Source organism: Pan troglodytes, chromosome 7 (assembly GCF_028858775.2).
Source record: "Pan troglodytes isolate AG18354 chromosome 7, NHGRI_mPanTro3-v2.0_pri, whole genome shotgun sequence".
NCBI classification, from domain to species: domain Eukaryota; kingdom Metazoa; phylum Chordata; class Mammalia; order Primates; family Hominidae; genus Pan; species Pan troglodytes.
Genome location: NC_072405.2, coordinates 48098275 through 48124486, shown reverse-complemented (window position 1 = coordinate 48124486; position 26212 = coordinate 48098275). Strand labels below are relative to the sequence as shown.

The 26212-nt window shown below is 36.5% G+C and overlaps 1 protein-coding gene across 1 annotated transcript in view; it reads left to right on the top strand.

Annotated features, from left to right (window-relative positions):
- Positions 1-26212, top strand: part of ADAM2 (ADAM metallopeptidase domain 2) — a 94244-nt gene that overhangs the window by 14430 nt on the left and 53602 nt on the right. Inside the window, exons 5-7 of the mRNA XM_519722.8 lie at positions 2205-2281; positions 2697-2865; positions 14394-14450. Of these exons, the coding sequence (XP_519722.5) occupies positions 2205-2281; positions 2697-2865; positions 14394-14450 (303 nt within the window). The remainder of the gene's footprint in view (positions 1-2204; positions 2282-2696; positions 2866-14393; positions 14451-26212) is intronic.

The following is a 26212-nucleotide window of genomic DNA, read 5'->3' as shown; positions in this document are numbered from 1 at the left end:
GAGGCTAGGATTTCAACAGAAGAAGTAATAGATATGGTTAGTTGCTTTAAGTTTTGCCCAAGAGAGTACACAACTCTATGAGTCAGTTATAGAGTAGTCTATATAAATATATAACTAATATACTGTTACATAGTGTTATACACACACATACATATGTGTGTGTGCATATGTGTGTTTGTATTTGCATGCATGAGAGAGAGGACAGAAGATAGAGTGAGAATCCAAGACAGAGGCACAGGAGATCACAATATCCCACACCTGTATTTTGTATCATTCTTCCATACATAACTCTGCTTCCTACCTCCCAAGAGGTAACCATGAAAGATAAATGTACAGTTAAAAAAAAAAACAAGCAAGAATGCTACAAAGCATTCAAAGCATCACAATCTGAATGTGGTAAGTAGTTGCATGTTGATCTCAAATGTAGTAAAAACATGCTGCCTTGAAAATAAATTGTGTTTGCCAAGGTTGCAGGCCTACCTCTATCCTAGGAAAAAGCTCATTAAATTCGGTTGGGAACAGGTGTATTTATTGGATTATTTATTTTTCTTAAGTCCACACATGATTCCCATTCCTAAAGTCATATTATCTTGATAAATAAAGACTTATCTACAAAAGAAAAAAAATCAGCCAGCTAAACCAGGAAAGAGTTTGTTCCCTGCATCCAGAGTAGGACAAGTGTAAGCCATTCATCATTGTCCTGGATTTTGTGATCTCTCCAGGACAAACAGATAGTCATCATAATTAAAAGGTAAAATTACCAGGATGCTTAAACAATCTAAAATGTGTGTGCACATAAAAACAGACCTCAGGCCGGGTGTGGTGGCTCACACCAGTAATCCCAGAACTTTGGGAGGCCAACGCGGGCGGATCATGAGGTCAAGAGATGGAGACCATCCTGACCAAAATGGTGAAACCCCGTCTGTACTAAAAATACAAAAATTAGCTGGGCATGGCAGCATGTGCCTGTAGTCCCAGCTACTCAGGAGGCTGAGGCAGGAGAATCACTGGAACCCAGGTGGAGGAGATTGCAGTGAGCCAAGATCACGCCCCTGCACACCAGCCTGGCGACAGAGCAAGACTCCATCATAAAAAGCAAAAAACAAAAAACAAAACAAAAACAGACCTCAAATCCTCAAATTATGGAAGGCATAATTGATGGAAATGAAAGAAATAGACAAATAATACTTATATTTGAAGATTTAAACATTTCTCTTCCAATAATAAAGTAGAAAGAAACTTTGTAAACTTCTAAATGAAGTAGAAAGAAATTCAGCAAATATATCAAGTGTATACACACACTTTTCAAGTGCAAATGTAATATTGAACAAGAAGATATTAGAGTGAAGGCAAATGATGCAAAACTGACTGATAAAAATAAAAAATAAAAATAAACTGCGAAAGGATATTGGGTAATAAGTGAAGCTTTTTGATTCTTCCATGAAAATTTTATCCTATGTGACTTAAAAATGACTTATTCTTTCATTTCTAAGTTTCTCAATGTCATCCTGTGTTTAAGGTTGATGTAACTTCCTGATACTCCACAGAATTAGAAATGTTATCAATCTGGATATTATAAACCACATTTGGAAGGAAGAAGATAAAAGCTGTGGAATGTTCAAGATATTTTTACCTTCATTATATAAAGTATGAAGTGTACCCCAATTGGTGATAAAAATAAAAGCACAAATATTTTCACATAAATTTCTAAATAAGATGGAAATAGAAATACAGTGTATTGAGTCCATGAAGTATGGTATTTGGAAAGTGGTACAAACTAAGATTTTAGGTATCACAGTAGAAAGATGAACTATAAAGCAAAAGTAAATACAAATTCCAGGTGAAATTTGCAAATGAAAACATTTTGATGGAATTAAAAATTAACTTTGCTTATCTACCATGCAACATTGTCAGAAAAGTATGAAAAATATAAGTTTTGATGATGTTTACCTCACTCTAGCAACTGAGAATGTCATGCTTAATTTAAAACCTATAGAAATATGAAAATATACTCATTTTTTATAAATCTGTGGGGAGTACTTTGGAAAACCAAGCCATATGCTCATCTGATAACATTATAAATCCATTTTTGAAACATGAGTGTTTGATGCATAAAAACAAAACACATATATGTTTTACATATTTGAAAATTGTATCTGTAACACAAACCATTCTAATGGAGATATGTGTATTTTATCTTTCAGAATTTCTGCCACTACCAAGGGTATATTGAAGGTTATCCAAAATCTGTGGTGATGGTTAGCACATGTACTGGACTCAGGTTGTAATTTACTGTTTTATGAATTACAAAATAAAATATTTACTTCAAAATTATTTTAAACATTTTAACATAATATTCAGTGGTTCTAAAGTGTGGCATGACTATTGTGGAAAACTGCCACTCACAAAGCATGGTATGGAAATACTTATGATGGCTCCTGCCCTTATGCAGGATTATGATTTTTTAAATATATTTGGAAGCCATGAAATATTAATAGCTAGGCAAATGCTAATAGCATTACTATGCGGTGTCACTCAGTAAGTGTGTGGATACCCAGTGACTTTCTCCTATTTTATCACCTTAGATTCAGGGTAAAAATAATCTGCACACCATGAAAAAATAATGCTAAGTGGCATTGTATGGGCTTTTCCACAAGGCGTTATTTTACTTATTAATTTTTTTTTGAAATTTTTAGGGGCTTACTACAGTTTGAAAATGTTAGTTATGGAATAAAACCCCTGGAGTCTTCAGTTGGCTTTGAACATGTAATTTACCAAGTAAAACATAAGAAAGCAGATGTTTCCTTATATAATGAGAAGGATACAGAATCAAGAGATCTGTCCTTTAAATTACAAAGCGTAGAGGTAGGTGATTAATTGAACAAACTCTATGGTTATTACTATACAGCAATGTAAGCACTGAAATTTATAGTTGATAAATTACATATTTACACACCCATAAAATCCAAAACATATAGCCACATGTATGGATACATGTACCAGAAACTTCATGACTTATATCATTAAGCCTTAAAACTAGTTTTGTAATTTTCCAGATCTCCAATCATGACATTTTCAACTGTTAGTGGCATCTTTTTCTGTAATCTAGACCTTTATTGTCAGCAGATGCACTCCTTCCCCATAGCCATTATGTTAAAATTCTGGTGTAACAAACACAAATGCCATCCACATAAACAATGAAGATACATATCTAGGGTTCTGAGGAGAGTCACCCCTATCTTGTAAGGGAACTGCCTCAGGGGAGGTCATTATATTTTTCTCAGGGGATTCAGGGTTATTTAATTTCCTCAGAAAGTGAGAGAGAGGTTGCTTCTACTAGCAAACAAGATTCACCAGCATTTAGGAGTTTTATAGCCCCAGCTTCATTAAGGTCCTTCTCTAGGTTCCCATTCCAGTTTTCAGGATCCCACTGCTTCCCACTCAATGCTTTCTCTTTGATGGCAGTACCATGGGAGGTTAGGAATTCAGTTTGCACTGTAATTCATCCACTGACAGGATAAGATTCTGGGTTTGGTTTTCAGTAATCTCAGCTCTGTGGCTATGGGATATAAAAATTTATTTCAAGACACACAAATAAGCTTTTGGGTAATTTATGCATCGCTTGAGATGGTAATTCAAATACTTAAACTTATTCTCTTCTTTCTCCACTTTGTCCAGCAACATTAGGAGCAACCAATCTCATTATATTTGCTAGTTTGACAAAAATATTCAAAAGTATCACATACATGGTCACCAAGACCCTTGCCTTCGTAAGTGTTTGATCAGAAGTATTCAGTGGTAATATTTTGCCTGTCTTTATTGCTACATCATGCCATGAACTATCTTCTCTCTATAGAATTGTCTTTAAATCTAATCAAAGTAGAAGGCAAATTCCCAAAACCCCAGCACCAATTCAGAAGATGTCCCCTTAAGATTCTGTTTTCTTGGTACCTCATTCCTGGTACCAACATCTATATCAGGGTTCTCCAGAGAAATAGAAAACCAACAGGAGATATACATGTGTGTGTTTGTGTACATACAGAGAGAGGGAGAGAGAGATTTTATGGAATTGACTCAGATGATTGTGAAGGCTTGGTAAATCCAAAATCTACAGGGTAAGTGGGCAGGCTGGTTATCCAAGGAAGATTTGCAGTTTAAGACCAACATAGTCTGCTGGCAGAATTCCCTTTTGTTTAGGAAATACTCTGTTTTCTAAAAAAGGCTTTAACTGATTGGATGAGGTTCACCCACATAATGAAGAGTAATGTGCTTTACTAGAGCTTTACCAACTTAAATGTTAATTTCGTCTAAAAGGCACCTTCACAGAGGCATCCAGGGTAATGTTTGACCTAATATCTGGGCACAGTGGCCCAGCCAAGTTTACAGGTAAAATTAATCATCACACCAATATCACATCATTTATTCTTATGTTTCTTCTAAATGTTTTATTCTTTAATCTCATTTTGATATATGATACACTTTAATATTTTGTATTGGATGAGGTAGAAATTCAAATTGGTTTTTTTTATATCAATATCCAGCTGTCCTCACACCATTTGTTGAAGAGATTATTTTTTCCTCATTGAACATTCTTGATTTTTTTCAAAGATCAGTTGACAATAAATGTTAAGTATTATTACCAGACTTAAAATTATAGTCCATTAATCTTTATGTCTACTCTAATGCCACTACCATGTTTTCTTTACTACTGTATTTTTGTAGTAAGATTTGGAATTGGTAAGTGTACATCCTTCAATATTCTTATTTTCCAAGATTCTTTTGGTTATTCTGGCTACTATGCATTTCCAAACATATTTTAAAATTTATTTACTTTTAATTTCCATAAAATGGCACCCGGGATTGTGTTGAATCTGTAGATAAACCTGAGGAATGTTGCTATATTAACAATATTAACTCTATCCATGAGCAGTAAGTAGCTTTTATTTTTTAGATATTCTTTAATTTATTTCTGCAATGTTTTATATATTTAAGTCTAAGTCTTCAGTAAAGATTCTTTTGTTATTTATAGAAGTGTTATTATTTTAGATGTTATTTAAATTTTATATCAGTTTGGATTTCTCATTATTAGTATTTGGTAATTAGTGAATTTTCCATATTGGTTTTGTAGTCTGTGAACTTGGCAAACTTGTTTATTAGTTTTCTATTGAGCTCCATGACTTTTTATGTACATGGTCATGCCATCTTGAATAAAGATAGTTTATCTTGTTTCTTTCCGACTAGGATATCTCAAATTTCCTTTTTCTTACTTAATTGTCCTGATTACTAGTTCCATTATAATGTTGAATAGAATAGGTGAAAAGAGATGTTCTCATCTTTTCCCAATCTTAGGGAGAAAAGATTCAGTCTGTCACCCTTAAGCATAATGTTATTTGTAATTTTTTCACAGGTGCCCTTTATCAGGTTAAAGAAGGTTTCATCCAGTGTTAGTTTGTTAATGATTTTTGTTTTGTCATTAAGGGTTGTTGGATTTTGTCAGATATTTTTGTTCTGCAACGTCTGTTGAGATAATAATTTCATTTTTATCGTTATTTTGTTAATGTGGTGTAGTGCATTAATTGACTTTTGATTATTAAACTAACCTTGTATCCAGTCTCTCTTTGTTATAGTGCATAATTCTTTTTATGTATCGCTGGGTTCAGTTTGCTGGCATAATTTTGAAGATTTTTTTCATTTATATTTATAAAGAATATTGCTGCGCAGACTTGTTTTCATATGATATTTTTCTCTGTCTTTGGTATCAGGGTGTTACAAACTTCACGAAATGAGTTGGGAAGTGTTGTCTCCTCTATTCTGGAAGACTTTGTGGAGGATTGATTTAATTATTTCAACATCTGTAAAATCCATCTGGGATTGGACATTTTTAGGGAAGGATTTTTATTAGTAATTAAATTTTTTCTCAAGTCTATTATAATTTTCTAATTTCTTTTGGAGTCAATTTAGGTAGTTTGTGTGTCTATAGAGGTTTTTCTATTTTATCTATTTATTTCTTGGCATATTGTTGTTTGTAGGACTCCCTTATAGGTCTTTAAATATCGGTACGATTTTTAGTAATCTTCTTTTTCATTTCTGATTTTATTAATTTAAATATTTTCTTTTTTGTGTGGTCAGAGTAGCTAATAATATTTTAATTAAAGTGTATCTCTTTTAAAGCACATGTTACTAAGTTTTTAAACATTTTAAATCACATCTGACAATTTTATTTTTAACTGACAGATAATAATCACACTTATGGGATACAAATGATATTTTGATACTTGAATAAAAGGTGTAATGATCAAATCAGGGTAATTAGCTTATTTATTACTTTAAACATTTATCATTTGTTTATGTTGGGAACATTCAAAATTGCCTCTTTAAGCTACTTGAAAACATACAATAAATTATTGTTAACTATAGTCACCCTATGGTGCTACAGAACACTAGAACTTACTCCTTCTATCTAGCTGTACTTTTGTAACCAATAGCCAACCTTTCCCCATCCGTTCCTCCCCTGACCCTTCCTATCCTCTCATGACCACAATGTCACTCTCTACTTCTATGAGCTCAACTTTTCTAGTTGCCAAGGTTATTTATTGCATCTACTTTTAATGCACACACTTACATAATTTAGATTTAATCTACCACTTTGTCATTTCTTATTTGTCTTATATGTTCCTTATTCCTTTATTCTTTCTTCTTTTATATCTAATCTATTTATTTTTTTCAAGGATTTAATCATGATGTTACATCTTTTTTATTAATCAAGTATTTTTATTTTTCTCCTCTAATGAGCTTTTACATTATATATTGTTTCATATATTTTGCTCTTATATAGTCTATGAATACAAAACAATTTTTACAACATAATAATTTTAGTGGCTAGTCTAATTAGAAGTTGACAAACTATGGCCCTCAGGCCAAATCTGGCCCACAGGCTGTTTGTATAAATAACATCTATTACTGCTATTCTATATATTGTTTATGTATACTTTCATATTATGGTGGCAAACTTGAATAGTTGTGACAGAGACTGTATGCCCTACAAAGAAACTTTATAACCATGGCAGTCATTCTTCATTCTCCTGTCTTCCCAGGAAACTACAGATCTATTGTCATAGATATAGACTTGCCTTTTCAAGATATTTTATATAACTGGAATCTTACAATATCTTTTGTGACTTCTTTCACTTATAAGGTGGTCAAAGCTCATCAGTACCTCTTTTATATTTATGGCTGAATAACATGTGCCTGGGTATAAATATACCACTCGTAAGTCATATAGTCATAAGCTGATGAACAAATTGGTTGTTTCTACTTTTTAAATATTATAATATTGCTAGGAACATTAATATATGTTTTATGTGGATATATGTTTTTATTTCTCTAGGTAATTACTAAGATTTGAACTGCTAGGTCATAGGCAGACTCTGTGTTTCACCTTTTGAGTGGCTGCCAGATTATTTGTCCAATGTGGCTGACAATTTTATATCTCCTGAAACAACATCTGTGGGTTCCAATTCCTCCACATTTATTTATTTATTGTTTTTTATTTTTTGAGATGCAGTTTCACTCTTGTTGCCCAGGCTGGAGTGCAATGGTGTGATCTCTGCTCACTGCAACCTCCACCTCCCGGGTTCAAGTGATTCTCCTGCCTCAGCCTCCCGAGTAGCTGGTATTAGAGGTGCACACCACCACGCTCGGCTAATTTTTTGCATTTTTAGTTGAGATGGGGTTTCACCATGTTGGCCAGGCTGGTCTTGAACTCCTGACCTCAGGTGATTCACCCACCTCAGCCTCCCAAACTGCTGGGATTACAGATGTGAGCCACCGCGTCTGACCTCCTCCACATTTTTTTTTCAACATTTATTACCAGTCATTTTGATTATAGCCATCCTATTATGTGTGAAGTGATATCTAATTGTGGTGGAACGATTTAAAACTTTAAAAGTTCTAGTTTGTGCTATCATTATATGTTTTTATTTTTATACATATTATACACCTCATAGGACTACTACTATTATTACTCACATTATTGTTTTAAATAATTCATATCTTTTCTCATTCTGTTCATTCCCTCATGCTGTTTTATGCTGTCCTCACTTTTGGAAATAAAAATTATTATCATTTAAATATTCTTTCTGCTGTATTTAAAAGGTCATAAAGTTATTCATTTGTTTTGATTAAAAATTTCATGTAATTCCCTGCCCCATTTCCCAAAATACCAAGAAGCTTCTACCAGGAAGTGCTTGCCAAGTTGATTATTAAGTTCACTTACAAAACATGAATAAATAAGCATATTCAAAGAAACATCTGAAAATGTAGAGCAATGGGGAAATCACAGTTCTCAACCATCTGTATTCCTATTCTATTTCATTTTATTTGCTAGCCTTATTTTATCCTCCACCTACTTCCAACATAAAAATTTAATTCCTAAATTTCAGTGTCTATTGTTTTCTCTCACTTGAATTCCATCCTTATAATTCTAAACAGAAAGATCCTATAACCTTATTCCATTAATCATTTTATTATGTGTAATATTTTGAATTATCATCTACAGTTCCTTCATTATATGAACATAATCATATCTCCTTAATACTAAAAATAGATTTAAAAATAAATGAAATAAAATAGAATCTATTATATACCTAGCACTTTCCATTTCTTCACATACCAGCTTTATATTACAATAAGGGGAACCATCCATCCTGACAGCTCATTAACTATTCATTTCACAAAAATGCAGTTTCTGTCTCCACAAATAATCAGTGGTGATCCATTGTTAAATTGGCTTTTTGAAATATTGAGATACATTTTTAAAGAGTGAAAGTAAAAATTCCCTAGAACTTTCTAGTTATCTTATTTTCTGCAATAATGCTGTCTCTTGCTTCTCATTTTCTTACATTTTCTGACTTTTCCATATACATTCACATTTTAAATATTGATATTTGCTCAGTTATATCTCATGTTTGAGCTTGTTATCATCACATATAATATATATAACATATATATCATATATATATGATATATATATATATATATAGTTCTATGGCTTTACCTACTGTGAGCTACAGATATTCACTCCCAGTCCAAATTTTCTCCTGAGTTGATAATTCAATACAGGACATGTTGGTTGTTCGATTGAAACACACATACATGGACACCCGCACCCACACACCCCATATCTATCTATCTGTCTATTTATTGATGGATAAATCAATCACCTACATTTTCCTTCCAACTTCCTGAATATTCTTAACCAAGGACCTTTGACATTTTTAAATCTGAATATTTAATTCATACATATTGCCAAGTGGATCAGTGTAATACTGTGAGTTCTCTGATGTTTCTGACTAGATCCAATTCCTTAGTCTTTATTTGGCCAAGGCAACCTTTGTCCTAAATTTGGAGTCCTCTTTCAACATCATATATGTAAGCACTTTTGTCTCCTTTTAGGGCTACTTTGTCTTAATAAAATGGCTTGGCTTTTGCGGATTTTTTTTTTTTTTTTTTCTGAGACAGAGTCTCACTCTGTCACCCAGACTGGAGTGCAGTGGTGTGATCTTGGCTCACTGCAACCTCTGCCTCACAGGTTCAAGCGATTCTCCTGCCTCAGCCTCCTGACTAGCTGTGATTACAGGTGTGAGCCACAACGCCCAGCTAATTTTTTGTATTTTTAGTAGAGACAGGGTTTTGCCATGTTGGCCAGGCTGGTCTTGAACTCTTGACCTCAAGTGATCCACCCACCTCGGCCTCCCAAAGTGTGGGATTACAGGTGTGAGCAACCACGCCTGGCCTGTGGATTTTTAAAATTGGCATCTGGCCACCTTTTCAACACACATAGCTCCTGGCATTCTCTCATGCATCTGTGTAGTTTTCTTTTCTTTTTTTTTTTTTCTGCCCACCTTTTCAACACACACATTTATTTACATATATTTATTTTATTTATTTATTTTTCATTATACTTTAAGTTCTAGGGTACATGTGCACAATGTGCAGCTTTCTTACATATGTATACACGTGCCATGTTGGTGTGCTGCACCCATTAACTCGTCATTTACATTAGGTGTATCTCCTAATGTTATCCCTCCCCGCCCGCAACCCCACAACAGGCCCTCTTGTGTGAAGTTCCCCAGCTTGCGTCCAAGTGTTCTAATTGTTTAATTCCCACTTCTGAGTGAGAACATGTGGTGTTTGGCTTTCTGTCCTTGTGATAGTTTGCTCAGAATGATGGTTTCCAGCTTCATCCATGTCCCTACAAAGGACATGAACTCATCCTTTTTTATGGCTACATAGTATTCCATGGTGTGTATGTGCCAGATTTTCTTTATCCAGTCTGTCATTGATGGACATTTGGGTTGGTTCCAAGTCTTTGCTATTGTGAATAGTGCTGCAATAAACATATGTGTGCATGTGTCCTTATAGCAGCATGATTTATAATCCTTTGGGTATATACCCAGTAATGGGATGGCTGGGTCAAATGGTATTTCTAGTTCTAGATCCTTGAGGAATTGCCACACTGTCTTCCACAAGTGTTGAACTAGTTTATAGTCCCACCAACAGTGTAAAAATGTTCCTATTTCTCCACATCCTCTCCAGCACCTGTTGTTTCCTGATTTTTTAATGATCACCATTCTAACTGGTGTGAGATGGTATCTCATTGTAGTTTTGACTTGCATTTCTCTGATGGCCAGTGATGATGAGCATTTTTTCATGTGTCTGTTGGCTGCATAAACGTCTTCTTTTGAGAAGTGTCTGTTCATATCCTTCACCCACTTTTTGATGGGGTTGTTTGATTTTTTCTTGTAAATTTGTTTAAGTTCTTTGTAGATTCTGGATATTAACCCTTTGTCAGATGGTTAGATTGTAAAACTTTTCTCCCATTCTATAGGTTGCCTCTTCACTCTGATGGTAGTCTCTTTTGCTGTGCAGAAGCGCTTTAGTTTTTAATTAGGTCCCATTTGACAATTTTGGCTTTTGTTGCCATTGCTTTTGGTGTTTTAGTCATGAAGTCTTTGCCCATGCCTATGTCCTGAATGGTATTGCCTAGGTTTTCTTCTAGGGTTTTTATGGTTTTAGGTCTAACATTTAAGTCTTTAATCCATCTTGAATTAATTTTTGTATAAGGTAAGGAAGGGATCCAGTTCCAGCTTTCTACATATGGCTAGCCAGTTTTCCCAGCACCATTTATTAAATAGGGAATCCTTTCCCCATTTCTTGTTTTTGTCGGGTGTGTCAAAGATCAGATGGTTGTAGATGTGCGGTACTATTTCTGAGGGCTCTGATCTGTTCCATTGGTCTATATCTCTGTTTTGGTACCAGTACCATGCTGTTTTGGTTACTGTGGCCTTGTAGTATAGTTTGAAGTCAGGTAGTGTGATGCCTCCAGCTTTGTTCTTTTTGCTTAGGATTGTCTTGGCTATGCCGGCTCATTTTTGGTTCCATATGAACTTTAAAGTAGTTTTTTCCAATTCTGTGAAGAAAGTCATTAGTAGCTTGATGGGGATGGCATTGAATCCATAAATTACCTTCAGCAGTATGGTCATTTTCACAATATTGATTCTTCCTATCCATGAGCATGGAATGTTCTTCCATTTGTTTGTGTCCTCTTTTATTTCGTTGAGCAGTGGTTTGTAGTTCTCCTTGAAGAGGTCCTTCACATCCCTGGTAAGTTGGATTCCTAGGTATTTTATTCTCTTTGAAGCAATTGTGAATGGGAGTTTACTCATGATTTGGCTCTCTGTTTGTCTGTTATTGTATAGGAATGCTTGTGATTTTTGCACATTGATTTTGTATCCTGAGACTTTGCTGAAGTTGCTTATCAGCTTAAGGAGATTTTAGGCTGAGATGATGTGGTTTTCTAAATATACAATCATGTCATCTGCAAACAGGGACAATTTAACTTCCCCTCTTCCTAATTGAATATGCTTTATTTCTTTCTCTTGCCTGAATGCCCTGGCCAGAACTTCCAACAATATGTTGAATAGGAGTGGTGAGAGAGGACATCCCTGTCTTGTGCCAGTTTTCAAATGGAATGCTTCCAGTTTTTGCCCATTCAGTATGACATTGGCTGTGGGTTTGTCATAAATAGCTCTTATTATTTTGAGATACGTCCCATCAATACCTAGTTTATTGAGAGTTTTTAGCCTGAAGGGCTGTTGAATTTTGTCGAAGGCCTTTTCTGCATCTGTTGAGATAATCATGTGGTTTTTGTCTTTGGTTCTGTTTATATGCTGGTTCAATATGTTGAACCAGCCCTGCATCCCAGGGATGAAGCCAACTTGATCGTGGTGGATAAGCTTTTTGATGTGCTGCTGCATTTGGTTTGCCAGTATTTTATTGAGGATTTTTGCATTGATGTTCCTCAGGAATATTGGTCTAAAATTTACTTTTTTTGTTGTGTCTGCCCCAGGCTTTGGTATCAGGATGATGCTGGCCTCATAAAATGAGTTAGGGAGGATTCCCTCTTTTTCTATTGATTGGAATAGTTTCAGAAGGAATGGTACCAGCTCTTCTTTGTACCTCTGGTAGAATTCGGCTGTGAATCCATCTGGTCCTGGACTTATTTTGGTTAATTATTGCCTCAATTTCAGAGCTTGTTATTGGTCTATTCAGGGATTCAACTTCTTCTTGGTTTAGTCTTGGGAGGATGTATGTGTCCAGGAATTTATCCATTTCTTCTAGATTTTCTAGTTTATTTTCATAGAGGTGTTTATAGTATTCTCTGATGGTAGCTTGTATTTCTGTGGGATTGGTGGTGATATCCCCTTTATCATTTTTTATTGTGTCTTTTTGATTCTTCTCTCTTTTCTTCTTTATTAGTCTTGCTAGTGGTCTATCAATTTTGGTGATCTTTTCCAAAAACCAGCTCCTGGATTCATTGATTTTTTTGAAGGGTTTTTTTTTTGGTCTCTATCTCCTTCAGTTCTGCTCTGATCTTAGTTATTTCTTGCCTTCTGCTAGGTTTTGAATGTGTTTGCTCTTGCTTCTCTAGTTCTTTTAATGGTGATGTTAGGGTGTCAATTTTAGATCTTTCCTGCTTTCTCTTGTGGGCATTTAGTGCTATAAATTTCCCTCTACACACTGCTTTAAATGTGTCCCAGAGATTCTGGTGTGTTGTGTCTTTGTTCTCATTGATTTCAAAGAACATCTTTATTTCTGCCTTCATTTCGTTATGTACCCAGTAGTCATTCAGGAGCAGGTTGTTCAGTTTCCATGTAGTTGAGTGGTTTTGAGTGAGTTTCTTAATCCTGAGTTCTAATTTGATTGCACTGTGGTCTGAGAGTTTGTTATAATTTCTGTTCTTTTACATTTGCTGAGGAGTGCTTCACTTCCAACTATGTGGTCAATTTTGGAATAAGTGTGATGTGGTGCTGAGAAGAATGTATATTCTGTTGATTTCGGGTGGAGAGTTCTGTAGATGTCTATTAGGTCCACTTGGTGCAGAGCTGAGTTCAAGTCCTGAATATCCTTGTTAACTTTCTGTCTCTTTGATGTGTCTAATGTTGACAGTGGGGTGTTAAAGTCTCCCATTATTATTGTGTGGGAGTCTAAGTCTCTTTGTAGTCTCTAAGGACTTGCTTTATGAATCTGGGTGCTCCTGTATTTGGCTCATATATATTTAGGATAGTTAGCTCTTCTTGTTGAATTGATCACTTTACCATTATGTAATGGCCTTCTTTGTCTCTTTTGATCTTTGTTGGTTTAAAGTCTGTTTTATCAGAGACTAGGATTGCAACCCCTGCTTTTTTTTGTTTTCCGTTTGCTTGGTAGGTCTTCCTACATCCCTTTATTTTGAGCTTATGTCTGTCTCTGCACATGAGATGGGTCTCCTGAATACAGCACACTGATGGGTCTTGACTCTTTATCCAATTTGCCAGTCTGTGTCTTTTAATTGGAGCATTTAGCCCATTTACATTTAAGGTTAATAGTGTTATGTGTGAATTTGATCCTGTCATTATGATTTTAGCTGGTTGTTTTGCTCATTAATTGATGCAGTTTCTTCCTAGCATTGATGGTCTTTACAATTTGGCATGTTTTTGCAGTGGCTGGTACCAGTTTTTCCTTTCCATGTTTAGTGCTTCCTTCAGGAGCTCTTGTAAGGCAGGCCTGGTAAAAGAGAGAATAATATGAATAGCTTGGAACCAATGAAAACATGGAGAATGGAAGATAGAGGAAAGTTGTTTCCCAAGTAAATTAAATAATTGATTAGGTACAGAAAAGTGACAAATAGATGAAAAAGATTTTATGATATCTAGTGTTGCTTATATTATCTGGTTTTATTTCTATATGCAAAATTGTGTTTTTCAATATTTAGTTCATTAATAGTAGTGACATGCACTAAAAATACTTAAGTAATTCTGTAATTTTGATGTAAAATTTGTGGATTTTTTCAGCCACAGCAAGATTTTGCAAAGTATATAGAAATGCATGTTATAGTTGAAAAACAATTGGTAAGTATATTCTGATTTATTTATGTCCCTTAATATTTGCAATGAGGGATTGTAATAATAATTTGGAATACATTTTTAACAGAAAAGAATTGATAATTTTGCCTTAGCTCTGCATTAATGCACTTTAAATTATTAATATCAGTAGTAAATTGAGAATCAAATTTTATATAGTGTTTAATTTTATAAATAGCAATGTAAAGAAAATAATTGCTACCTCTATAATAGTTTACAAATAGTTTTAGAATTATTATAGAAACTTGTATGTATTCTAGAACTATATTGAATTTTAAAAATAATGCTTGACATTTTGGATATTATTTAAAAAGAAATAAAAGTTTCCCATCTGTACATTTTTTTTGTAGACAGGAAAATAATGGCTTATACTGGGGATGAAAGGTGGTGATTAAGTATTTTAATGATAAATATTGTAAACTTGGGTAAAATAAGTGATCAATATGTTTATTTTTCTTTATGTATTTATTTATTTATTTTTTGAGATGGAGTCTCACTCTGTCCCACAGGCTGGAGTGCAATGGCATGATCTCGGCTCACTGCAACCTCCACTTCATGGGTTCAAGTGATTCTCCTGCCTTAGCCTCACAAGTAACTGGGACTACAGGCACACACCACCACACCCAGCTAATTTTTGTATTTTTAGCAGAGACGGGGTTTCACCATGTTGGCCAGGATGGTCTCGATCTCTTTACCTCATGATCCACCTGCCTCGGCCTCCCAAAGTGCTGGGACCACATGCGTGAGCCACCGCGCCTGGCCAACTTTTTCCTTACGTTTTAAAAAATGTTTAGCAATTCTGTGTCCTTTGAATTTCCATTTAAGACCACCTTATCCATTTCTGCAAATAGGATGATTATATTTTGATAGAGACTGTGTTAATTCTATAGATCAATTTGGGAAGGATATTTTTTCACAATTTGGAATACTCTAATCCATGATCATCATATATCCACCCCATTATTTAGATCTTCTTTGATTTCTCTCAGCAATATTTGGTAGTTTTTCAGTATATGAGTCCTTTGCTTTTTGTTAAATCTATTCCTATTTCCTAATCTTGTTTCTAATATGATTACATTTCATATTTTCATTTTGATTGTTCATTTGGTAGTGTAAAAAAAGTTAATTGATCTTGTATCTTGTGATTTTTGCAAAAAATGTTTGTTACTTGTAATTGTGTGTGTGTGTGTGTGTGTGTGTGTGTGTATTCCTTAGGACTTTCTGCATACACGATCATTTTGTGATAAAACATAACTTTGTTTTAGGCTTTCCAATGTGAAGCCTTTTTATTTATTTTCTTGCATTATTGTCTTTGCTAGAACCTCCAGGACAATGATTAAGTGTAAGTTGAGAGAAGACTTGTGTTGTAGTTTCAGTGTTTGTGGGAAAGCCATAGATTCACCATTTAATGTGCTAATAAATTAAATATTAGCTGCTGTGTTGTCGTTGTTACTGTTTTTATCAGGAGTAGGTGTTGAGTTTTGTGAAATGTATATTCTGTTTCTGTTCAGATGACTATGGGAATTTTTGGTCATTATATTAGTTAAGTGTCTTACAGTAATTTAAAGTTCCAGTTGATCATGATGCATAATCTTTTTTATATATTTCTGGCTTCAGCTTGCTAACAGTTTTCTTAGGTTTTCTTTGTATATATTGTGCAGAATATTTATTCTGGATGTTGGAAATCTGAGACCAGGGTAGCAGCATGGTTACATTCTGGTGAGGGCTGTCTTCCTAGCCTATAGATGGCCACCAAAAAGCAAACTCTCTAGTATCTCTTCCCATAAGGGCACTAATCTCATCATGAGGGTCCCACCCCTATGACCTCATTGAAACCTTATGATATCCCAAAGATACCATTTCCAGATACTGTTACAATGGGGCTCAGGGCTCCAAAATATGAAATTTTGGAGAGAGATAATTTACTCCATAGAACTCCAGCCCTCACTTCCCCATATTCGTGTCCTTCTCCCAAACAAAATGTGTTCATTCCATCCTAACAGCTCCAACTCTAACATTTAAAGTCCAAAGTCTCATCTAAATATCATCTCAATCTGTCACGGGTGAGACAGGATGTACAATTCATACTGAGGCAAAATTCCCCTCCAGCTATGAAACCTGATAAGTAGAACTTTGTGTTCCACAGGGAAAAATAGGAAGGAAGCAAAGGGCCATGGTTTCCAAGCAAGTCCGAAAGTCTAGCAAGACAAATTTATTTAGATTGTAAGCCTCAAGATTAATGCTGTTTGGCTTGATGCCCCTTTTCCAGGTCTACTGGGAGGGCAGTGTCACTTCCATGGCTGGGGTCGCTGGGTGGTCCTGCCAGCAAGGCTACAGGCAAAGGCCATCCAAACTGTGGAAATTAAGGCAGTGGCTCCGATCATCTCTGAATCACCTTCAGGGTATCTTTTCCTCTTCTCTATTATTAGCACTCATTTTCAGCTCATTTCAGCTGTATCGTTCCATCCTGTCAAATCTAAGAAGTCTGGCAGCCCTCCTTCATTGTGTCCTGTCTCTATCCCTTTCAGTTAAAACAGGCAGTGTTTTCACTCATATAATCCTATAAAGTTTTTGTCAAATGATTGTGCAGCCATTTCCTTAGTGTTCTCCTTAGAACAATCTTTGCAACAAAGATAGGCAGGAAATCACCAAATCTTCAACTTTTGGTTCTGCTTTGCTTTACAGTTTCTCTTGAATTTATCTCTATCATTTTGCATTTCAGGGTAAGCAGTCAGGAGGCACAATGCCACTCAATGCTCTAACATTTTGCTTGGAAATCTTCTCAATTAAATATTCTATTTTATCACTCACAAGTTTTACCTCCAATAAAACACTAGAACATAGTTTACATTACCTGCATTTTATATATAGATATTTATATATAATAGATATTTATAATATTACAAATAATATAATATTTATAATATATATAACATTGTGTTTTTTTATTATGTGTCACACTTTGTTGAAAACAGGACATTTTTAATATAATATAGTTGGGCAATTCTGAATCCTGAAAGCCTATCTTGAAATCGTTGTTTCTATTCTTCTGTTGTTTGTTTGTTTGTTTAGTGCTTTGCTGGAGCAATTCTGAAGACTCTGCTTCTCTAGCAGTGTGTCATCACTGATGTCTTTGCATTTTTTTTTCAATTCCCGTTTTCATTTTTTGAGCCTGGATTCCTAGTGGTTGTCCTTGGGTTGGCATATCTTATTGACTGGTCAGAGTCTATGTTCCAACAACTTGCGAAAATAAGGCTTCCACTCTTTGCCAATGGGTTTACCTTTGTGTTGGAAAAAGTATTCAATATCCAGGCAGTTTTCACTCAGGCAAGTTTTACTTACTGCAGGACTTACTCCCATCTCCTCTACTAGTGAGTCAGCCATGAACTTGTGCATAGCTTGGCCCTTTCCAATTTCCCCTGAGCAGCGATGCTACTTCATATATATATGGAATATTCCTGACTACCGTGACTATATGGGTGCTTTCGAGACCATTTTGGCTGTTGCATTGTCCACAATTTCATGCTAGGTTTCTGGCTAATCTTCTGGTCTGTTGCTTAAAATCACCAGTTTCACAATCTATGTTTAGATGTGATGTTGGCCTTCCCTGTTCATTTGCCACAGATAACTATTGTTTTTGACAACGTACCTGAGCATGTGGTCTCCCTGCTGTCAGCTACAAATCATGTCATTCTACTTTAATAAGGAAGCTATTAGATTCCTGGCTTGAGCTGTTATGGTAGAATTGCCACAGGCTAGAGCTAGCTATGAGGATGGGAACAGCTCAACTAAAATGCCACAAATTCCCATTATTATTATTATTTTTTACCATAGCATTAATAGTTTTTCTTTAATAAATTATTCTTAAAGTTTTGTATTCCTTTGGTCATTTTCCAGAATCTTGAAATGATTTTTGACAATTTTGTCTTGTTTTATCTTTGTTTATTGTGCAAAGGATTTGCAGAGCTTATCGTTTTTACCATTTCAGGAGTCTCACTACATTTTCCAAGTTTATTTCTATGAATTTGCTTTTCATTGGCTTTGTAAACTAGATATTTTTAATAAAACATTCTACTCCTTGTCATAGTCACCTTTAGATCCCCTAGTCACTTTTCTTGACCTGCGCCTATCTGCCTAGGCATTTGGCTGCCTCCTGTCCCTATCAAAACATAATCCCCAATGTGATGGTATTAAGAGGTGGGATCTTTGAGAGGTGATTAGGTCATGAGGTCAAAGCCCTTATGAATGGGATTGATGTCCTTGTAAAACAGGTCTAAAAAGGTTTGTTTGCCCCTTTCACTCTATGAGGACACAGCTAGAAGGTACCATCTATAAGGAAATGAGCCCTCATCAGACACCAAATCTACCAGTGTCTTGATCTTGAATGTTCCAACCTCCAGAGTTGTGAGAAATAAATGTTTTTTTAATAAGCTACTCAGCTTGTGATATTTTTGTTATAGCAGCCTGAATGGACTAAGACAATCATGATCACTCCACACATCTCATCAAGGAGTAGAGAAGAAGTATACTCTAAGATACTGCAAGTATTTTAAGAGTATTTTAAGCAAGACATGTAAAGATATGCACTTTACCAGAATGCAAAATACCATGCATTCAGAAGCCAAAAATATGAAGCTATTTTTAAACTTTACCATACTTATTTTTTACTGAAGTGTTTAGCATTTTGATGACTGTCCCATATTTTGACAATACTCATATCATAATTTTTTATAATTTTAATGTCAACGTAACTATTTCTTCCAGTGTCTTTACTTTTTAATTCCCTGATTTCTCTATTTCAATAGTATTGTTCATCAACCTGCCTCAGCCACTGACTTTCATCATCATATATTATACTTCAGGATTGCTATCACATTACTCTTCTCTACTCTTATATTTAAGCCTCTCAATCTTTGAATACTCCCTCTTATATTTCTCTTTCCCATTTCCAGACTTTAATATTTTATGCCACCAAGACATTTATCCATTAATTCTTCAATTTTTGCATTGTCCTTTTCCATGTACTCAGTTCTTCCATTGAAAACCACATATCCTATGGTTTCATGATTACTGTCATTCCCTACGAACACCTGCAACTCCCTTGCCATTTTCCCTTTAGTTGCCTCTCTGGAAAAACCTCAAACCTGGTTAAATCCAAGTCAACAAATAATTTGTTCACAACTGCAATAAAGCACACAATGATAGGGCATGTTCTCACTTTAGTTCCATAAATCCTGAAACGTCATTATGCTCCCCACTGTCTTGCCTTGCTGACTCATATTTCGCTGATAAAAGAAATCAGAAGAGAACATCCACAAACTCTTGTCACTTTCTCAAACACTTAGCCTGGATATTTAATCATGTACTCTGTTTTCCTTGCCATTACCACGAATGAGATGGTGCTCCAGTCTAACACTAGAATTCCAAATGTGCACATTCACACTCAGCTCCTTAAGGATGTGGCTCTAACAATTCTTGTCCACATCAATCCTTATTAGTTCTTGGCCATCAGCAAATAAGTATTCTTCCATATTAAAAACAAAACAAAACAAAACAAAACAAATAAGCAAAGATAATCGTCCTTCTCTCCAGCTAACATGTCGATGTTTTACTTTCACTTATAACGCTCCTTAAAAGGGTCATCGGTATTTACTAATCCCAGTACCACTCCAAATATCTTTTCAGTCTAGTCTTATTTTCATTTTGATTCTGATTTCTATCCCCAAAATTAATTTTGCTAAAGGACATTTCAACTAACTGAGTTTTAGAGTTCGAATTGGCTTTTATCAGCAATTAATGAACGAGGCATCATCCAGTCTTCAAAATAGGAGCTCCAGGCACAGCAGAAAAGTCGCCTTTTTAAAGGCAGCTTTATCAAAAACAAGGAAGAAGCACAGCGCAAAAAAAGTGGATTGTTTAACATGAGATCACTCTGCTTGTACGGGATAAAACAGAGGGAACGTCATTATATTGGCTCAGGTTGACTGGGCACCTTGGGATTGGTTGCGAGAATCCCCTATTTGTTTTGAAAACTGGACCATTTAGGGATTTGGCTATCATGTTTTCCTTGAATTCTCAGAAGGCCAGATCTTACAAATAAACAACTTAAGTTAAATGGTCATGTGGATTTTTAGTATGAGTGACTCATTTTGGGCCTGCCATGTTTTCTTTAACAGTTTCCACCTTTTGCCAGACTCAGTGATACCGAGCGGTTTGATCAAAATTTAAGGCATTAGTGCCACTCTCAGTCATCATGATGCTGCAGTTTTTTATTTAGTCTCAGAGTGAAATTTTTAAATCACAATTTCAGGATCCATTGTTGATCTTTTCTGTTGCTCTCAATCTTGTTCTAATTGTAGAATTAGATCAACTGTTGTGTGGGGGATAGCTGCAAGCAAGCATTAAGATTCATGAGAGGAGGCAGTGCACTCCGGAGATTACTAGAATAACTACTAGCAAAATTGTACCCAATAATTGGTCATAATTCTTGGTTATAGAGGTTCAATTTTTGACTCAAAGTCACCATGAGCCAAATCAACTAAAATAACAAAAGAAAAACAAAAGTTGATTGCTAGAACAAACGATTTTTTTTTCTCTGAGTTCAGAGGGCAGTTAGTTGAAAATATTTCCAGATCTGAGCTTAAAGCCTATTTTTTTTCTGGTTTGCAGTTAGGGAGTCCCTGGTTATAGCACCAGGTGCTTTGGTGAACTCTCTGAGTGTCTCGCACATTGGGCACAAAGGTTTTCTCTTAAGATTTACATCAAGTTGTCCAGCTCCAGTTTGTAGGGGCTCCAGTAATAAAGGTAGTTTTCGTTTTTAGTGATTCCAAGTCAGAAAAGTGCAGAAAACTGCAGATGTGAGTGTGAAGGGTCACACACAGATACTGGAGGAAATAAGAAGAATTCAGGATTCAGGTCAGTTTATAGGTGGGTAACAAAACCTCAAAAACAATGAACAGAGCTAGAATCTAATAATGAGGTGGGGGGGCCAAGATGGCCGACTTGAAGCAGCAGCATTCGGAGTCTCCCATTGAAAAAAAGCCATAAGAGGCTTGTGAATCCTTCAGCGGCAACCAGGGTATCCAGGTTCTTTCATCAAAATTGACTAGAAGGCTGGCATGACCCACGGAAAGAAGGAAGAGCAGTGCGGTGTGGCAGCCCACCTGGGAGCCGCACGGGGAAGGGGAATCCCCTCCCCCCAGCCAAGGGAGGCAGTGAGTGAGCACACAACCCAGCTGGGGAAACTGCTTTTCCCACGGAACTGTGCAACCCATGGATCCCACTTGTGAACCCACGCCACTGGGGCCTAGTGTCTCAACCATGGAACACGCAGATTCTTACAGCCTCTCAGCTGGAATATGCTTAAGCCTACCCTAACTCCCCAGGGAGGGGCAGCCAGCACTGGCTGAGGCTGCCTGCTGTCTACGCCATTTGAGCTCCTTGGGGGAGGGGCAGCAGCCAGCTCTGGGACTAGCAACTGCCTAAGCTCCCTGGGCGGGGGAAGGGCGGCACCCATTTCTATAGTCCCAGGCTGCTCTTTTCCCCTGCTGGAACCAGGAAGGCTGGATGGCTTGTTCCCAAGATTTGTTCCCACTGCCCAACACACTGGCTGTGGCAGTATGCGGCCAGCGTGCCTCTCTAGGTCTAATCCTGACACATCCTCCTCAGTGGGTGGGGCTTCCCTGCAGCATCTCCAATAACTCCAGCCAGAGGCTCAGGGACAGAACCCGGATCTCCCTGGGCCTGAGCCCCCAGGGGGAGGGGCGGCCCCAGTCTCTGTGGACCAGCAGAATTAGCCTCTCCTCCTGGTAGTTCTGAGTTATCCGAACAGCCCAGATGAATGGGTTTCCCCCTCGTAAAACACACCCTCTCCACCAAGGAACAAAGTCCTTCATTAAACAAGTCCTACTCCCCATGCCACCCAACTGGGTGAGACCTTCCAAGAGGGGTTGTCAGACCCCCTATAGAGGAGTAATCCTACTGGGATCAGGTAGGTGCCCCTCAAGGTCAGAGGTCCCAGAAGAAGGAGAAGGTACCCATCTTGGCTGCTCTCCAGCCTTCTTGAGTGACGTCTCCATGCACAGGAGCAAATCAGATGAATAGGGTCTGAAGTGAACCCCCAGCAAACTGCAGCAGCCCTACAGAAGAGGGACCTGACTATTGAAAGAAAAACAAGCCGAAAGTGGCAACAACAGCATCAACAACAAAAGGCCCCCACAAAAACCTCATCCAAGGTTCAGCAGCCTCAAAGATCAAAACTAGACAAACTCACAAATATGAGAAATAATCAATGAAAAAAATGCTGAAAACTCAAAAGCCCAGAGAGCCTCTTCTCCTCCAAATGATTGCAGTGTCTCTCCATCAAGGGCACAGAACTGGCACAGAGGATCATATGGAGTAATTGACAGAAGATGGTTAATAAAAAACTATGATTAGCTAAAGGAGCATGTTCTAACCTAATGCAAAGAAGCTAAGAACCTTGATAAAAGGTCAGAGGAATTGCTAACTAGAATAACCAGTTTAGAGAGGAACATAAACGATCTGATGGAGCTGAGAAACACAGCACGAGAACTTCGTGAAGCATACACAAGTATCAACAGCTGAATTGACCAAGTAGAAGAAAGGATATAAGAGTTTGAAGACCACCTTACTGAAACAAGACATCCAGACAAGAACAGAGAAAAGAATGAAAAGGAATGAACAAAACCTTCAAAAAATATGGGACTTCATAAAAAGACTAAACCTAAGATTGACTGGAGTATCAGAAGGAGATGGGGAGAATGGAAGCAAGCTGGAAAACACACTTCAGTATATTATCCAGGAGAACTTCCTTAACCTAGGAAGACAGGCCAACATGCAAATTCAGGAAATACAGAGAACACTGTTAAAGTACACCATGAGAAAATCAACTCCAAGACACATAGTCATCAGATTCTCCAAGGTTGAAATGAAGGAAAAACTGTTAAGGGCAGCCAGAGAGAAACACCAAGTCACCTACAAAGGGAAGCCCATCAGACTAACAGCAGACCTCTCAGCAGAAACTCTACAAGCCAGAAGAAATTGGGAGCCAATATTCAACATTCTTAAAGAAAAGAATTTTCAATCCAGAATTTAATATCCAGCCAAATTAAGCATCATAAGTGAAAAAGAAATAAAAGTCTTTCCAGACAAGCAAATGCTGAGGGATTTCTTTACTACCAGGTCTGTCCTGCAAAAGCTCCTGAAGGAAGCACATTATATGGAAAGGAAAAACCAGTAGCAGCCACTGCAAAAACGCACCAAAACTTAAAGACCAATGGCACTACAAAGAAACTGCATCAACCAGTGTGCAAAATAACCAAATAGCACCATGTGACAGGATCACATTCACACATAGCAATAGTAATCTTAAGTGTAAATGAGCTAAATGTCCCAATTAAAAGACGCAAGCTGGCAAATTGGATAAGGAGTCAGGACTCATTGGTGTGCTGTACTCAGGAGACCCATCTTACGTGCAAAGACACACAGGCTCAAAATAAAGGGATGGGGGAATATTTACCAAGTAAATGGAAAGAAAAAAATGGTTGTATTCCTAGTCTCTGACAAAACAGACTTTAAACCAACAAAGATCAGAAAAGACAAAGAAGGACACTACATAAGGGTAAAGGGAACAATTTGACAAGAAGAGCTAACTATTCTGAATATATATGCACCCAATACAGGAGCACCCAGGTTCATAAAGCAAGTTCTTAGAGATCTACAAAGAGACTTGGACTCCCACACAATAATAGTGGGAGACTTTAACACCCCACTGTCAGTATTAGACAGATCAACAAGATAGAAAATTAACAAGGATATTCAGGAGTTGATATTAGCTCTGGACCAAGTGAACCTAGTAGATGTCTACAGAACTCTCTACCCTAAATCAACAGAATATACATTCTTTGCAGTGCCACATGGAACTTATTCTAAAATCAACCACATAATTGGAAGTAAAACACTCTTCTGCAAATGCAAAAGAACTGAAATCATAACAGTTTCTCAGACCACAGTGCCATCAAATTAGACTAATAAAGAAGAAAAGAGAGAAGAACCAGACACAATAAAAAAATGATAAAGGGGATATCACCACTGACCCCATGGAAATACAAGCTACCATCAGAGAATAGTATAAACACCTCTATGCAAAAAAAACTGGAGAGTCTAGAAGAAATGGATAAGTTCCTAGATGCATACACCCTACCAAGACTAAACCAGGAAGATGTTGAGTCTCTGAATAGACCAATAACAAGCTCTGAAATTGAGGCAGTAGTTAATAGCCTGACAACCAAAAAAAAGCCCAGGACCAGACAGATTCACAGCTGAATGCTACCAGAAATACAAAGAGGAGCTGGTACCATTACTTCTGAAACTATTCCAAACAATTGAAAAGGAGGGACTCCTCCCTAACTCATTTGATGAAGCCAGCATCATCCTGATACCAAAACCAGGAAGAGACACAACAAAAAAAGAAAACTTCAGGCCAATATCCCTGATGAACATCAATGCAAAAATCCTCAATAAAATACTGGCAAACCAAATCTAACAGCACATCAAAAACCTTATCCACCAAAATCAAGCCAGCTTCATCCCTGGGATGCAAGGCTGGTTCAACATACCTAAATCAATAAATGTAATCCATCACATAAACAGAACCAAAGACAAAAACCATATTATTATCTCACTAGATGCAGAATAGGCCTTTGATAAAATTCAATATCCCTTCATGTTAAAAACCCTCAATAAACTAGATATTGATGGAATATATCTCAAAATAATAAGAGCTATTTATGACAAACCCACAGCCAATATCATACTGAATGGGCAAAAACTGGAAGCATTCCCTTTGAAAACTTGTACAAGCCAAGGATGCCCTCTCTTACTACTCCTATTCAACATAGTATTGGAAGTTCTGGCCAGGGCCATCAGGCAAGAGAAAGAAATAAAGTGTATTCAAATAAAAAGAGAGTAAGTGAAGTTGTCTGTTTGCAGATGACATAATTTTATGTTTAGAAAATCCCACCATCTAAGCCCAAAAGCTTCTTCAACTGATAAACAACTTCAGCAAAATCTCAGGATACAAAATCAATGTGCAAAAATCACAAGCATTCCTTTACACCAACAATAGGCAAACAGAGAGTCAAATCATAAATGAACTCCCATTTGCAATTGCTACAAAGAAAATAAAATACCTAGGAATACAGCTAACAAAGGATGTGAAGGACCTCTTCAAAGAGAAATAAAAGTCAAGGAAATAAAAGAGGACACAAACAAATGGAAAAACATTCCATCCTCATTGATAGGAAAAATCAATATCATGAAAATGGCCATACTGCCCAAAGTAATTTATAGATTCAATACTATTCACATAAAACTACCATTGACATTCTTCACAGAATTAGAAAAAACTATTTTAAATTTCATATGCAATCAAGGAAGACCCCATATAGCAAAGAAAATCCTAAGCAAAAACAACAAAGCTGGAGGCATCAAGCTACCTGACTTCAAACCATACTACAAGGCTACAGTAAGCAAAACAGCATGGTACTGGTACCAAGCAGACATAGAGACCAATGGAACAGAACAGAGACCTCATAAATAACTCTACACATCTACAACCATCTGGTCTTTGACAATCCTGACGAAAACAAGCAATGAGGAAAGGATCTCCGATTCAGTAAATGGTGCTGGGAAAACTGGCTAGCCATATGCAGAAAACTGAAACTGGACCC